This window comes from Vanellus vanellus (assembly GCF_965231255.1).
Source record: "Vanellus vanellus genome assembly, chromosome: 1".
NCBI lineage: Eukaryota > Metazoa > Chordata > Aves > Charadriiformes > Charadriidae > Vanellus > Vanellus vanellus.
Window position 1 is genome coordinate 207,390,900 of NC_138905.1, and position 15,626 is coordinate 207,406,525.

General features: G+C 42.2%; 1 protein-coding gene across 1 annotated transcript in view; it reads right to left on the reverse strand.

The window, feature by feature from the left end:
* Positions 1–13,167, reverse strand: part of CEP126 (centrosomal protein 126) — a gene marked incomplete at both ends in the record, with an annotated part of 44,795 nt that extends 31,628 nt beyond the window's left edge. Inside the window, 3 exons of the mRNA XM_082496657.1 lie at positions 244–393; positions 11,954–12,085; positions 13,016–13,167. Of these exons, the coding sequence (XP_082352783.1) occupies positions 244–393; positions 11,954–12,085; positions 13,016–13,167 (434 nt within the window). The remainder of the gene's footprint in view (positions 1–243; positions 394–11,953; positions 12,086–13,015) is intronic.
* Between the last annotated feature and the right edge of the window lie 2,459 nt (positions 13,168–15,626).

Consider the following 15,626-nt stretch of genomic DNA (forward strand, 5'->3'; position numbering starts at 1 on the left):
GACTGGAACATAATGAAATATCTCACAATACAATTTTTTAGAAAAAAAAAAAAACAACATTTTTTTAATTCCCTCTACCCACGTTTTTCATATTTATCAGATCTGAGCTTTTTGTCAGTTATGTTTTGCTTATATTAATGAATACAATTAATCTGAGTGAAGTTAATTGTTCTATTTGCCTCAATTATATTGTATTAATAGAAAAACATTTGCATTGCGAATAATGGTTGAATTTTAATTTACAAACCTATTTGCTTGTGCTGAGAAAAAGGAAGATGAGCACGCTGGAACTTATCAGTTGCTTCCTGAAGTTTAATTTTCCTCTGCTGCAGAACTTGTTCTCTAAATCTTTGTTCTTTTTCTTCTTGTTGCTTCCGCCTTTCTTCAAAGGCTCTGTATTTAAGAAGCAAAAGTAGATGATCCCTGTGTTTTCTAATTACATTTACTGAAATATTAGTAACTTACTTGCTTATCAATTTGCAATTTTAGTACAAAAGCTTTCTTGTCCACAAATTAAATACTATAAACTCCAGCACCGCTGGATTTTTATGGTTTGTCTGAATGTAAATAGGACAGCAGGTTATAAATAAAAGACACACCATAATCTTTCTATTTTTTAGCCTCAACCAGCGGTTTGATTCTTTCTTATATATGAGTTAACATGCAGACTCAAACAGTTCTTGTCACAATGTGACTTTCTCCACAGTCTTTACATTACCACGTAAATCTATTACAGTGGGCAGATCAATAGGAAGGTGAACTGCAAATGCTGTGCGTGCAAGGTCCTGCACCTGAGAAGGAAGAATGCTAGGCACCAGTACAGGTTAGGGGCGGACCTGCTGGGAAGTAGCTCGGAGGAGAAGGATCTGGGGGTCCTAGTAGACAGTAAATTATCCATGGCCCAGCAATGTGCCCTTGTTGCCAAAAAGGCCAATGGAATCCTGGGCTGCATAGGGAAGAGTGTGGCCAGTAGGTCGAAAGAGGTCATTCTCCCCCTCTACTCTGCACTGGGGAGGCCACAACTGGAATACTGTGTCCAGTTTTGGGCTCCCCAGTTCAAGAGGGACAGGGAACTGCTGGAGCGAGTCCAGCGAAGGGCAACTAAGATGATTAAGGGATTGGAGCATCTGCCTTATGAGGAAAGGCTGAGAGAGCTCGGACTCTTTGGCCTGGAGAAGAGAAGGCTGAGGGGAGACCTTATTATGGCGTACAAGTATCTAAAGGGCGGGTTGAAGGAGGATGGAGCCAGGCTCTTTTCAATGGTTCCCAGTGACAGGACGAGGGGTAATGGGCACAAGTTAGAACACAGGAAGTTCCGTTCAAATACACGGAAAAACTTCTTTACGGTTCAGGTGACAGAGCACTGGCACAGGCTGCCCAGGGAGGGTGTGGAGTCCCCTTCTCTGGAGATTTTCAAGACCCGCCTGGATGCAGTCCTGAGTAATGTGCTGTAGGCAATCCTGCTTTGGCAGGGGAGTTGGACTAGATGATCTCTAGAGGCCCCTTCCAACTCTGAAAATTCTGTGATTCTGTGTGATTCTGTGTGATTCTGTGATTCTGCGCGTGCATTTCATAAGTTGTCAGGGAAACAGTAACAGTTGAGAAGTTGTTATTCATAAATAACAGAAAGGAACTACAGCTTTTACCTATAAATATGTAAGAGTTAGTACCAACTCCCAGTTGCTGAGAAGCTTCCTGAAAGACAATCAGATTAGTAGCACAAAATGGAATAAAACTGTAATGTGAAACTATGACTGACAGAATCAGTTGCTAATATCAAATATCTTAAATGCGTCCTACTGGTCGGAAAGCAAATCAGGCTTTCATCAAAAATAGCCATCATCACAAAGCTTTCCTTTGGTAGGCACAAGCTTGATGAAGCTATGTGGAATGTTTATTCCTGATGCAAAATCATCAACTTTTACTGACAAACTTAAATTAGCTCCCAGAGTGAAAACATATCCTCTACCAATAAAGTTATTGGCACAGTGCCTATGTAGGCAAAACAATATTTAAATACATAACTTTTCAAGTAAAACTTCTAAAGCCTGCCATGCAAGGTTCACTACAACTGGAAGATTCCCATAGTTAAAAGTTCTCTGTGTGTTAGAAATGTGATTTAACAGGTCACTAGTACACTAGGTAGGGTCCCATTCCCGGCCAGCATTAGTGGAAAGAAAGGTAGTAACATCTAGCCAGACATTCTTTGTTTCTCTCATCATAATAAGATACCTTCCCTTAACTTTAATCAATTACAGTTGCTTCATAGAGTTTCTTGCTTAATGCAGCAAAGCTCCTACTTAACAGAGCTACTCTTTAACTCAAAGTATTTTACTTATTCTTCCCTTTTCTTCTCAGGGAAAAAATTCAAACTAAACTATTCAGCTTGACCCTCCCTAGTATCCCTTCAAAGTGTTGACTTATCACCTGTGAAAACAAACAGAGGTACTGTTTGTTTTTTTTGAAATTTGAAATTTGAAAGGGGTACTATTTATTTTAGAAAGTCTAGAGGCTATAATTGCACAATAGTAAAAAATAGGAAAACAGCCAGCTAATTCCTAAGCACACACTTTTACAGGAATATCCACTTTAATCCACTTGGAATCCAAAGCGTAGCAGACAGAGACATAAAGAACTTTCACCATTTTGAAAATTCATCTATGCATTGTTGTCAAAACATACTAAACTAATGACTGATAATTCCCAATTTTATGGACCAATTAGTGCATTTCATTAATAAAAAGTGAAGACAATATATATGTATCTTTAAAGTGGAAATGCACTGTAAACAGATCCCATGCAGCTATTCAAACCTCAAAGCATGACTACCTACTTGCATTCCTGCTATCATGAGCGCACCTTAAAACTCCTCCCCATATCATAAGGGGAAACTGGAAATTGTGTTACTGCTGATCTTCCTTTCTTCAGTACTACACCTCCAATATTGCCAACGTTAACCTCAAGAAAGACAGTCGTGGAGCATATGAAAAGAGATAAAATGTGCAAAAGGATCCACTACTTTCGCTACTGTATACATATAGCACTCTGGATTAATGTTCTCCAAGGTCAGAAATCAAAATGCCAGTGAACAACTTAAGCAATTACTACTTCTACTTCAGAAGTACATTCCCTCACAAATCTCCAGATCTCCCAGCAGCAGCAATCCTGACAATTGTCTTGGATCATAAGAACTGCTGAGACTACCTCCTGCAATGCACACAGATGGTAGCTTACATTTTATTTTAACAACCCATTTATTGCAAATGACACTTAATAGTTATACTTTCAAAAATTCAGGTGAATATCTACAATTTGAGGTAATGCTGCTTCTAGAGATCAAGTTATAAAACTCTACAGCTTCAAATGAAGGATAAGACAGAAGATTGACTTATGCAAAGAGAAGTGATTAAATTAAAATATGACCCCAACACTGCAAGTTTCATCTGTAAACTTCAGTTTGTCAGCAAGCAGGAATGGTTTCACTTGAGGCATGGGGTGAAGCCAGAGAAGTTATCCAACACCCCAAAAAATCTGCAGAGAACTTTATCCACATAAAATGTCTTATTGCAATTTGGTTAAAATTTCACAGGAACTTCAGTTGTTCATAAAATCCAGAAGTGAGAACTAAAAAAGTAGAACTAGAGTTCATGGTCAACTTTCAGTATTCCTGTATTTCACTTGGGTTAAAATCCGATACAGAAATCCACAATATTTTACATCTTTATCTTGACTAAAGAAATAGGAAAATAACAACACAGGAAACAGACTTACTTATCCTAGTAAGCACTTTAAACACATTCTTCTTGATACCCTTAATACTTCTTGAAGCTGCTCAAGAAGGCCTTTAGTTGAACTGTTGTTGTTAAATTCAGACATGTGGGAAATTCTATAACTTTGCACCTGGAGTAATTCCAGAGTATAACTCCAAAAAGGAAAGAGTAAATTCTGACAGAGCCTTTATTTATTTATTTTTTAAACGATTTTGGAGTATGACTTAGCTGCACTCTTCCACATTCTTAATAACTGGCACAAAAAATTACTCTTGTTCCACGTTCCATATAGCTGGAAATGGGCAAGTCCAAATGCTGATGCAAGAGGTCTTTTTCACCACAGCTCATCACAGTAACTATTTGGTTTGGATTAAGGCATGAGGGAGAGAAAGGATCTTATTTTAAATGTAAGGAAATGCACTGAAGATATGCAGTGAAGCCTGCATCATTAACTTCTTGACCTCACAGAATGTAAATTGTGACACCCAGGTGTATTATGTAAAATAAATAATTTTACAAATACACATTGACATCTTACAGAAAAGCAGTTAAAGCAAATGTTTGTTCATCCGCTCTCTTTAAGCCACCAGCTTAGGTTCATATCACAGATGTAACATTGGCAAAAGAGTGAGGCTTGAAGATGGGGAGTTAGCACAAGAATTTCCTGGATGGTGTTTTTTTAACCCAGTTTTTCTGTCTACTATAAACAGCTCAGCAGTGCAGCAATTTTTGAAATGGCTGCCAAAATGTTTATAGTGAATTTGGAATACAAAACTTAAAATATTTAGCAGTTTCACATATACAGACATTATGTGGAAAGCATTTTTATGTTAAAAACAGTATAACCAGATGGTGGAACTATTTCCTGGTTAATTTTATTAAATTATCTTCATGGTGAAGTGATGGATACTACATTCCCAGGTGGACTAAATGCTTACTACTACCTTGGATGAAAATAAAAAAAGGAATATTGAATGCTAAGAAATGAACCTTTCGATGACGAGTTGATATTATTTATCCATTGCCATATCATGTTTGCAAACCAGTGCACAATAATTTTAAAATTGAGGTAGGAGGGTGCTTGTATACTTTATGACTACAGCAAGATCAAGAGAAGGCTAGAATGGGTGTCACACTCAAAATCCCCTTCATGGGCAAATAGGAAACACACCTTAGATCCTTAAAAGCATCTGCAGAGGTTGCCCATAAATCATTTTTTTTATTTAAGTGAGATACTTACCAGGACCATAGGGACACATACTAACTCCATTCTCTCATCTTCTCTGATTATCATATGATGAAGACAAAAGGACAGCCCCAAATTGCTGGGAGAGCTTCAGAAGGACTGACCCATACAATGCCATAAGAGCTCACAGAGGGCTGTCCTCCAAAATGCCCCAAAGGTTCACAGGAGAGCTGCCTGCACTATCCACCAGTTGTTACACTCCAAATCTTATTTATGGGCAAAAAGTAAGCATATGTTATATATTGCCAAGAATTTTTTTTGTTAGCATAATTAAAATCTTAGAAGTCTAATCCTATTAATCCAGATATAATTGTTACCAAAACATAATAATAATACTTCTATACAGAGAAAGCCTTGATAATAGTGATAATACAGTTTGAATTGTTATTCACACACAGAGTTTCTACCCCTTTTCTTGATGCTCGTGCTTCTTCTGTGTCCCAAGGCTGGTCATTTCATCCTGGTGGTGCTTGGGTGTTATGGTGAGTTGTCACCATCTGTAGTCCCTTCACCAGGAGCAATATGATGTTCATGTTAATGGTTTCTTGTTCCTCACCTCAGGATCTACTTGGCGTCATTTTTGTATTTCCCAAGACACTTTTGCACCTTTGCTCTTTCTTCATCAATCTGCAGCTCCACAGTACCTCCAAATATTCCATACACAGTGCCTTTTACATATATTACATATTATTCCTTTGTTCTCTTTGTTACCCCTAAAGCCAGTTTTGTCAGACCTAGGTCTGCATTTCTTTAACTGACTATCAGTGAGTTGTTTACAGCTGTGGGGTCTTCAGTGCCAAGCCTGTGTGCCATCTCTTATCACCCCCTGCCTCTACTCCTCTACGCTGTGTCTTGCACCTTCGGCTCTCAAGGCCTCTGCAATCGTATCAGGACTGTATTTCCTACACTACATCGTTATATTAGTCATAAATATTTCATTCTACATAGAATAACTGCTTTTTACTGCTATCTATATAAAACTATGGTCACACCATAAAAATATAAACAAAGGCAAAATAAATTAGCCACAGACACCTGATTAATTAGAGAAATTGCTGTTACAGCTAAACCAAGCAAAACAAAGCTGCAGGCAGGTCAAGAGTTCAGAGAAAGCAAGCTTGGCAAGCATCTGTCCTGAGGCCTTGCAAACTCAGCACAATCCAGTGGCCCATTACCAGAAATGGCAATACCGGATTACAGGTCTACATGGTTACAGCGACCACTACTTTTCACAGTTTCATTCCGACATAGAAAGCAATATTAAATTCTTAACACTTTGCCCTGTCGGTTTACCAAGTGCTAACATTTTTCTCCCATTTCTGGCACTAGACTGCTTTTAGGTCTGCATCAACAACACTGATGAATAATTTAAAAAGCTTTTATTAAATAATCAATGATAATCAGCCAGTAGGTGGAGCACGACGCTTGTGCATGTGTTGAAAAAAATATTGTTTTGAAAAGAAACCACAACAGTAATGGGAATAGATTGGAAACTGATATAAAGTGGGAAAGCGTTTCCTTCCCCAGTTACAACAGATGGATTAGCTATTCAGATTTTAAGGTAATTCAGACCACTGAACCAAGATAGCTGACTGTAAGATTTATTTAAAAATGCACATAGACAATTGCATTTCCAGAATGAACCAACTACCTGCAGCCAGTAACATCACAGTAAAATGGGAAACACATTTTGCATTAAGCAATAACAGCGGGACAGCTGCAGTCCCCAGCAAGTCGGCAGCTGGTATTTAAAAAGTACTGCAGTATATAAACCCAAATTATGATATCCTATTCACTTACATCAAGTATGCGTTTAGTCAGTAGCTCTTATTTCTGGAATACTGTTATTTAAACAAAATATCTGTCAGCTACTGTCCCAGAGCATATTTAATTCTTAACCTGATCTTGAAATTGCAACTTTGCATATTAGCGAGACAATAAAGCAATTACTTTCTTTATACTAGGGCAAAAAACAATCAGTAGGCTGGTTGTTCACTATGTTGAAGCACTGCTGTTAGGACAAAGCTAAGGAGCTTGGTCAGTACAAGAGATGCAAAGAAACTGGTGGCATCAGACATGAATATGGGTTCCTCTACGTATTCACTTTGAAAAAGATATGTGACTTAAGTTACTGTGACTTTGCTTTCCAAAGCTATACTTGCTCTTTTCTGTGCAAGTAGTGTTTCTGCCTTTTACCAATAAAGCAACTAACTGAGCACATCTTGTCAGAAATTGAGTATTCTTAATGCTGAAGCTGCTGCGTTTTAGAGGTATTGACAACAGATCAATACAACACCATCAGGGAAAAAATCATTACAAATACATTTAGAAAAAGTTGAAAACAAAAGACCTCAATCTGCAAGCTCTTTGAGCTCTTTGATCTCAATATGAACTCTATGCAGTTCTCATGAGTGGGGAAGTAGGGGCTATCAGACTTGGACTCAGCCTTGGTATAACCTTGTTTAAAGGTAGGCTACTGGTGGTTCTTCCAAAAAACGAAAAAAAAAAAAACCCACAGAAAATTTTTCCTCCATAATGCAACACAAAGAGAATAAACCTAAATGACACAAGATTGAGAATAGAGCAGAACCTCTGATATATGTTCCCTAGATCTGTTTGCTAAAGGAAATTCACCACTATTACTTTTCAGCAGAGGCTTTATAAATTTCAGGTTGGCATCAAATTTGGTCATGTTTGACCGACCTGATAAACTTCTTCAAAGAAACAACTGGTCAGGTAGGGGTAGATGACAGGAGAGCAGTGGATATTGTCTACGTGGATTTCACTAAGGCCATTGATAGTCTCCCATAGATCCTCATAGACAAGCTCTTGATGTACAGGCTGGATGACCAGACAGGGAGGTGGAAAGAAAACTGGCAGAATGGCTGGGCCCAGAGGGTGGTGACTAGTTTCATAAAGCCTCGTTGGAAGCCAATAACTAGCAGTGTAACCCAAGGGTCAATACTGGTTCCAGTCCTATTCAATATCTTCATTAATGATCATGGATGACGGGGCAGAGTGTACCCTCAGCAAGTTTGCAGATGACACAAAACCAGGAGGAGTGGCTGATACATCAGAGGGTCCTGCTGCCATCCAGAGGGACCTCAACAGGCTGGAGAAATATGCTAGCAGGAACCTCATAAAGTTCAACAAGGAGAAGCACAAAGTCCTGCACGTGGGAAAGAACAACCCCATGCACTGACATATACTGGGGGCTACCCCTCTGGAAATCAGCCTTGCAGAAAAAGACCGCGGGGTGCTGGTCGACAGCAAGCTGAACACGAGCCAACAGTGGGCCCTTGCAGCAAAAAAAAGCAAATGGTATCCTGGGCTGCATTAGGCAAAGCATTGCCAGCAGGTTGAGGACAGTGATCCTTCCCCTCTACTCAGCACTGGTGAGGCCACACCTGGACTCCCGTGACTGGTGAGAGACAGGGACATACTGGATGGAATCCAACAAAGGACCATGAAGATGATAAAGGGACTGGGCCATCTCTCCTAGGAGGACAGGCTAAGAGAGCTGGGACTGTTCAGCCCGGTTTTCCAGCTGAGAAGGCTCATGTGGGATATTATCAATGTATATAAATACCTGAAGGGAGGGTGCGAAGAGGATGGAGTCAGGCTCTTTTCAGTGATGCCCAGTGACAGGATCAGAGGCAATGGGCACAAAATGACACACAGCAGGTTCCCTCTGAACTTCAGGAAGCACTTTTTTTTTACTGTGAGAGTGACCGAGCACAGGCACAGGTTGCCCAGAGACATTGTGGAGTCTCCATCCTTGGAGATACTCAAAAGCCATTTGGACATGGTCCTGGGGAACGAGCTCTAGATGGCCCTTCTGTAGCAGAGGTGTTGGACCAGATGACCTAGAGAGGTCCCTTCCAACCTCCACCATTTTGTGTGAAGGTTAGAAGTAGAAAACAGGCTGTCATACCTCACAATGCACTCATGTCTACTCTCCATATGTTGAAAGAAAAAAAGAGAGAGAGAAAAAATTTGCTGATGATACCAAGCTGTTTGGCAAGGTAGACACACTGGAGGGGAGGGATGCCATCCAGAGGGACCTGGACAGGCTGCAGAGGTGGGCCCAAGCCAACCTCATGCAGTTCAACAAGGCCAAGTGCAAGGTCCTACATCTGGGTCGGGGCAATCCCAAGCACAAATACAGGCTCGGCGGGGAATGGCTGGAGAGCAGCTCTGAGGAGAAGGACCTGGGGATGCTGACTGACAAGAAGCTCAAGATGAGCCGGCAAAGTGCGATCACAGCCCAGAAGGCCAACCATATCCTGGGCTGCATCAGAAGAAGTGTGGCCAGCAGGTCAAAGGAGGTGATTCTGCCCCTCTACTCCACTCTCGTGAGACCCCACCTGGAGTACTGCATCCAGCTCTAGAATCCCCAACATAAGAAGGACATCGACCTGCTGGAGCATGTCCAGAGGAGGGCCACGAGGATGATCCAAGGGCTGGAGCACCTCTCCTATGAGGAGAGGCTGAAAGAGTTGGGGCTGCTCAGCCTGTAGAAGAGAAGGCTCCGGGGAGATCTTATTGTGGCCTTCCAGTACCTAAAGGGGGCCTACAGGAGAGCTGAGGAAGGACTTTTTACTAGGGCATGTAGCGATAGGACGAGGGGGAATGGCTTTAAACTGGAAGAGGGCAGGTTGAGATTAAGTATCAGGAAGCAGTTTCTCACTTTGAGAGTGGTAAGGCACTGGAACATGTTGCCCAGAGAGGTTGTTGAGGCCCCATCCCTGGAGGTGTTCAAGGCCAGGCTGGATGGGGCCTTGGGCAACCTGGTCTAGTGAGAGGTGTCCCTGCCTATGGCAGGGGGGTTGGAACTCGATGATCTTCAAGGTCCTTTCCAACCTAAACCATTCTATGATTCTATGAATTTCAGTTTTGAAATTACAAAACAGCAGTGCAAAGAATAACTTCTGATACATGCCAGTAAGCCCAGTCATGGAGAACTCGGGGTGCTGCCAGGTGAGAATGTGAAGCTTAAGGAAGGCATGCTACCTTTGCGAAACCATCATAGCTAACACCTTTACATGTGTTAGAAAGCTAACAGAATTTGCCTCATACACGGATTTGAGACATGACCTGATGGCTGATCCATGAGAAGATAAATTGCTTCCTACTTACATAACTGTCAGGAAAAAATATTCAATTCCAAGGAACTTTTTATTTCCAAACTACTTTCCTCCATACATGCAATGACACTTAATTTTGAATTATATTTCACAGCTTAGTAATACTGTATGCACTTACTACCTTTCTAACATTAGACAACTAACTCTTTTCAGTTATTATGGGAAGACTTGTTACCACAGACTTCTATTTGAACTGCTTATTAGGCTTATAATTATGCCATTATCAATTATCACAAATGGAAACAATTTCATTTTACGAATACCAGACCTAAATTTTTAACTGGCTCACCTGAGTAACTTGGATTGATACTGTGTTTCTTATAGCTGCAATGAAATTCATATGGAAATGTTGGGACTGTTTAGTTTGAGGAGGAGGAGGCTGAGAGGAGACCTCATCACTGTCTACAACTATTTGAAAGGACACTGTAGAGAGGTTGGTGCTGGTCTCTTCTCACAGGTAATTAATGACAGAACAAGAGGGAATGGCTTCAAGCTCCAACAGGGTAGATTTAGACTGAACATTAGGAAAGAATTTTTCACAGAAAGAGTGGTCGGGCATAGGTCGGCAATAGACTGCCCAGGGAGGTGGCTGAGTCACCATCCCTGGATGCGTTTAAGAGATGTTTAGATGTGGTCTTGGGGGATATGGTGTAGGGGAGAACTTTGTAGAGTAGGGTAGATGGTTGGACTCAATGGTCCTAAAGGTCTCTTCCAACCTAGACAATTCTATGATTCTATGTATTTATGTATCAACAAGTTTAACTATACCAATCTATCAAAAATATGCAGCATGTCTGGTATTCCTTTTACATTGGAGTATAATATTTCAAGACCAGTAATACAATAAACAGTGATCATCTGAGAGCTGTAGTCTTACAGTGGTACTGTTCCAGAGAACTAAATAAGATATTTAATCTTTCAGCTGAGATTCAGTTTATTATTTGCAAAGCTTGTGGGTCACACATTGTCTTTAATCACTCACAGGTGATTATATTTCCTCTTCCATTTTTCTTTATATTTCAAAACATATGTTGATAGGACATACTGTCAAGCTACACTGACAGTATAAACAATATTAACTGCCTCTATACCTATTAAACTACTTACAGCACTTCACTGAAACATCTCAATGTGTTTACTTAACCCATCTGTCACAGAATATTTCATGACTTTGCATTGTGATGTATGCAGAAAAGCAAAATATTCAAAGCTCCGTTTAAAGTGTCAAAGCAGAATAAGTTTATTATAAATATAATCCTGTACTAGGAAGACTGTGTTGTGTTTATTGGGGAGTGGGAGCACAAAGCCCCACCACGGAGGGGAGGCTGTGCAGTTGTTATGCCATGCAGACAGATAACCATACACTTCAGAGGGCAATGAGAACTGCCTGCCTGCTGACTGACTTGTACCGTACATCTTAATGTGTTTTTCACAGATCCACTGAAACTAATAAAAAACAGAATAATATTAGAAATGCAGATCCATGAAATGAAAGCACTACTTTACTTTATATGAGGTGACTACAGCGAGTCTCCAAAAAGTAGCGAGTAACTCAGAATATTGTTCTTTTTATATTTTATTTGTCCTATATATTTTGTCCTACATATTTTATTTGTCCTATAGCAAGAAACTGGATTGGTTAAACTTTTCTGCCTAGATTCCTCTAGAACAAAGGAGTAAGGCTATTTAACAATGCAAATGTGCAAATAGTAGAAATATATTGTGCTGTTTCAAGGTTTTGACTTGCTCTTTTTTCTTAGTCTCCTACCAAAGGAACTCTAGTTACTTACCTTCTTCTTCTGTTTGTCTCTAACAAATATTTCTGTGCTCTACTCCGACATATTTTTTGATCTTCTTTCAATGCCTGACGTTCTTCTTCTAAATCCCATTCAAAATGAAATGTTGAAGCTCTATCCCTAGCACTGTGTTAAGGACAATGGAAACTGTATTAAACAGCTCATTAAAGGATTAAAAGCCTGTGTGATTGACTTTACATACCTTTTTAGGAAAGGGCAAACTTTCTACATGAGATAAAGGCTGATACACCTTTTGACTAAATACACAATAGTTGTCTATTATGGTCATACCTAACTTTATGTTTATCCAGACAAAAATGTAATTGCATTTTATTGTTTACAGTGATCTTGACAGAGACTTTGCTCTCATCTTTCATCGTATCAGAAAATGAAAAATCTCACCTTCACTATGTCTATTTGAAGATACATCTTTCAGATACATTCTTCTGTCATTACCTAAATCTGTTACACACGAAAATGTTTTATCACAGGGAAAACAGTAAAATGGTAAAACCAACCTCTCCCCGATCTAAAGAATTAGTTGTTTACACTGAAATTTGTTCATATCACCAGATAAAAGCTCTCCACAGAGCACGATCAGTCCTGCCTCACTTCAGTCATGATTTAAGTAGGGCTGTACAGGCACAGCTTAGAACTTATGTCAGTATTTATTTTCACTTAAACTCAAAAAAAAAAAAAAAGGATCCCCAAGTTACGACGGAAAATACAACTCCCAATGGCAGTATCTTGCTCTAGGAGGGAAAACAAAGACGACGACTCCAAAGTTGCCTGAGGAGTCAATTCTTCTACCCCACTTTAAATGAAGCCAACATACCAGTTTTACTTCACGCCAACACTGAGGCAACCCCTGACGGGGGCTGTGCCCCCCCTCCTCCCCCCCGCCGCCGCCGCCGCCGCCCCGCCCCGCCCCGCCCCGGCCCCCCGCAGCCCCCCGCACCCGCCCCACAAAACCGCCTCGCAACCCTGCCGCCCGGCAAGACCTGCCTCCCTGCGGGACGGCCATTCCCGAGGCAGGCCGCCTCAACCCGCCCTCACCCTCCGCTCCACCGCCCCAGCCCCTCGCCCCCGGCGGACGGATACGCGGAAGGATACGCAGCTCCGCTCCTCCTCCCTTCCGCGCTGTCCTGGAGGCGGCCGGGGAGGTTTTGCCCCCGTGCCGCCCTGCCGCCCTTCCCGCTAGGCTCCATTCAGCGCCTCGGGCCCGTCGCCCCCGTACCGGAGCACACCGCCGTCAGTGCCGGGCACCGATCCACGACTCAGCACAGCCCGGCCTCGCCACCGCCATCGTAGCAACCGGAGACGCCGCTTCCTTCGCAACGGGGCCGGGCCACGGCTGAGGGGAAGGCGGGGCCGCCACTGAGGGGAGGGCGGCGGCAGTTTGGATGTCGCAGCCTTTGATGGCCTTCAAACCAGGCGCGAGGGACAGGGCGGGTGGGGCCCGGTCCGGGCCTCGAGGGTCCCCGGAAGTCCCCAGCGGTCCCCAGCCGAGGGTGGGCGCCAGGCCTGGGCACCTCGCTGCCCCTCCGTGCCCTATCCGTGCCCCCTCCGTGCCCACCCGCCTCTTTAGGCACAGTGCTGCCAAACTCCGGGCCCAGGCACGGTGCTTGGCTCTCAAGGGGCCTTCCATCCTTTCTGCACTTTTATAAATAACAGGATGGGTTTTTTTTTTTGTTTGTTTGTTTTTTTTTTTTTTTTTTTAGTTTAAAAAATTGGTATCCAAACACGTTTCTCATTAGTTTTGCAGGGCAAACGAAACACCGCTGCGAGCCCCTGTGTGCTACTTGTGGGTTTGCAGAGCTCTCTGTGGATGTCTGTTAAATCTGTTGATGGTAAAGACTTGGGAGCTAAGAGGATAAATTTAAAAAAAAAAAAAACCGCAAAAAATAAAAAGGTAAAATATTTAAAATGCTGTAAAATTTTATACAAAAATATAAAAAGTACATAAAAAAGGAAATAAAGTTGCACATAGTAAATAAATAAAATAAAAAGTAAGTTGTTCCTAAGACTGAAAAACTTTTTTTTTTCAGGCAAAGCAGGGTGTGTTTTCTTGGGATATGGCCATGCCTCGGATGAGTTGTCCGCAGAAGGAAGGCTAAGTGCCTTGGTGATTTCCTGGCGAGACATTTCTTGGCTGTTGTATTTGAGCTTAAACCAATTCTTCTCTTTTTCAGTGTGCAGCTGTTCTATGTCTTTGACTAGGAGGGTAAAAATAGTACTCGGCATTTGTAAAATACTTTTCTCCCCAGAACCCCCCCCATATTTGTAGCACAGCTTGTGAAGTAGGTGTTACTGTTACCATTTTACAGTCAAGACCCCTGATGCTCAGGCTCCCAAATGTGCTTAATATTTATAATATCCCGGTTACCACAGTTGAGAAATAACCCTAATATGGAAGTCTTCCACCTCTAATTCAGAACAGGAGACCCAAAGTCGCCACCTCTTCTGAACTCGCAACACAGAATTTTAGCTTCTCTAGAGTTACTGCAAATTTTGATCTTATCCAGCGCAACTCATGCGACTTCATGGGGAAGTCATGCTTGACCAACCTCATAGCCTTTTATGAGGAAATAACGAGGTGGATGGATGATGGCAGAGCTGTAGATGTGGTCTACCTTGACTTCAGTAAAGCATTTGACACGGTCTCCCACAGCATCCTCATGGCTAAACTGAGGAAGTGTGGACTGGATGATCGGATAGTTAGGTGGACTGCGAACTGGCTGAAGGAGAGAAGCCAGAGAGTCGTAGTCAATGGGGCAGAGTCCAGTTGGAGGCCGGTAACCAGTGGAGTGCCTCAAGGGTCGGTACTGGGGCCCATATTATTCAATATATTCATCAATGATTTAGATGAGGGAATTGAGTGTACTATCAGCAAGTTTGCTGATGACACTAAGCTAGGAGGAGTGGCTGACACGCCAGAGGGCTGTGCTGCCATCCAGAGAGACTTGGACAGGCTGGAGATTTGGGCAGGGAATAACTTAATGAAATACAACAAGGGAAAGTGTAGGGTCCTACATCTGGGCAGAAACAACCCCAGATTCCAGTATAGGATGGGGAGCTACCTGTTAGAGAGCAGTGTAGAGGAAAGGGACCTGGGGGTCCTGGTGGACAGCAGGATGACCATGAGCCAGCACTGTGCCCTTGTGGCCAAGAAGGCCAATGGCATCCTGGGCTGTATTAGAAGGGGGGTGGTTAGTAGATCGAGAGAGGTCCTCCTTCCCCTCTACTCTGCCCTGGTGAGACCGCATCTGGAATATTGTGTCCAGTTCTGGGCCCCTCAGTTCAAGGGGGACAGAGAGCTGCTGGAGAGAGTCCAGCGTAGGGCAACTAAGATGATTAAGGGAGTGGAGCATCTCCCTTATGAGGAAAGACTGAGGGAGCTGGGTCTCTTTAGTTTGGAGAAGAGGAGACTGAGGGGTGATCTTATTAGCGTTTATAAATATATAAAGGGGGAATGTCATGAGGATGGAGCCAGGCTCTTCTCAGTAGCAACCAATGATAGGACAAGGGGTAATGGATTCAAGCTGGAACACAAGAGGTTCCACTTAAATCTGAGAAGAAACTTCTTCTCAGTGAGGGTGACAGAGCACTGGAACAGGCTGCCCAGGGAGGTTGTGGAGTCTTCTTCTCTGGAGACATTCAAAACTCG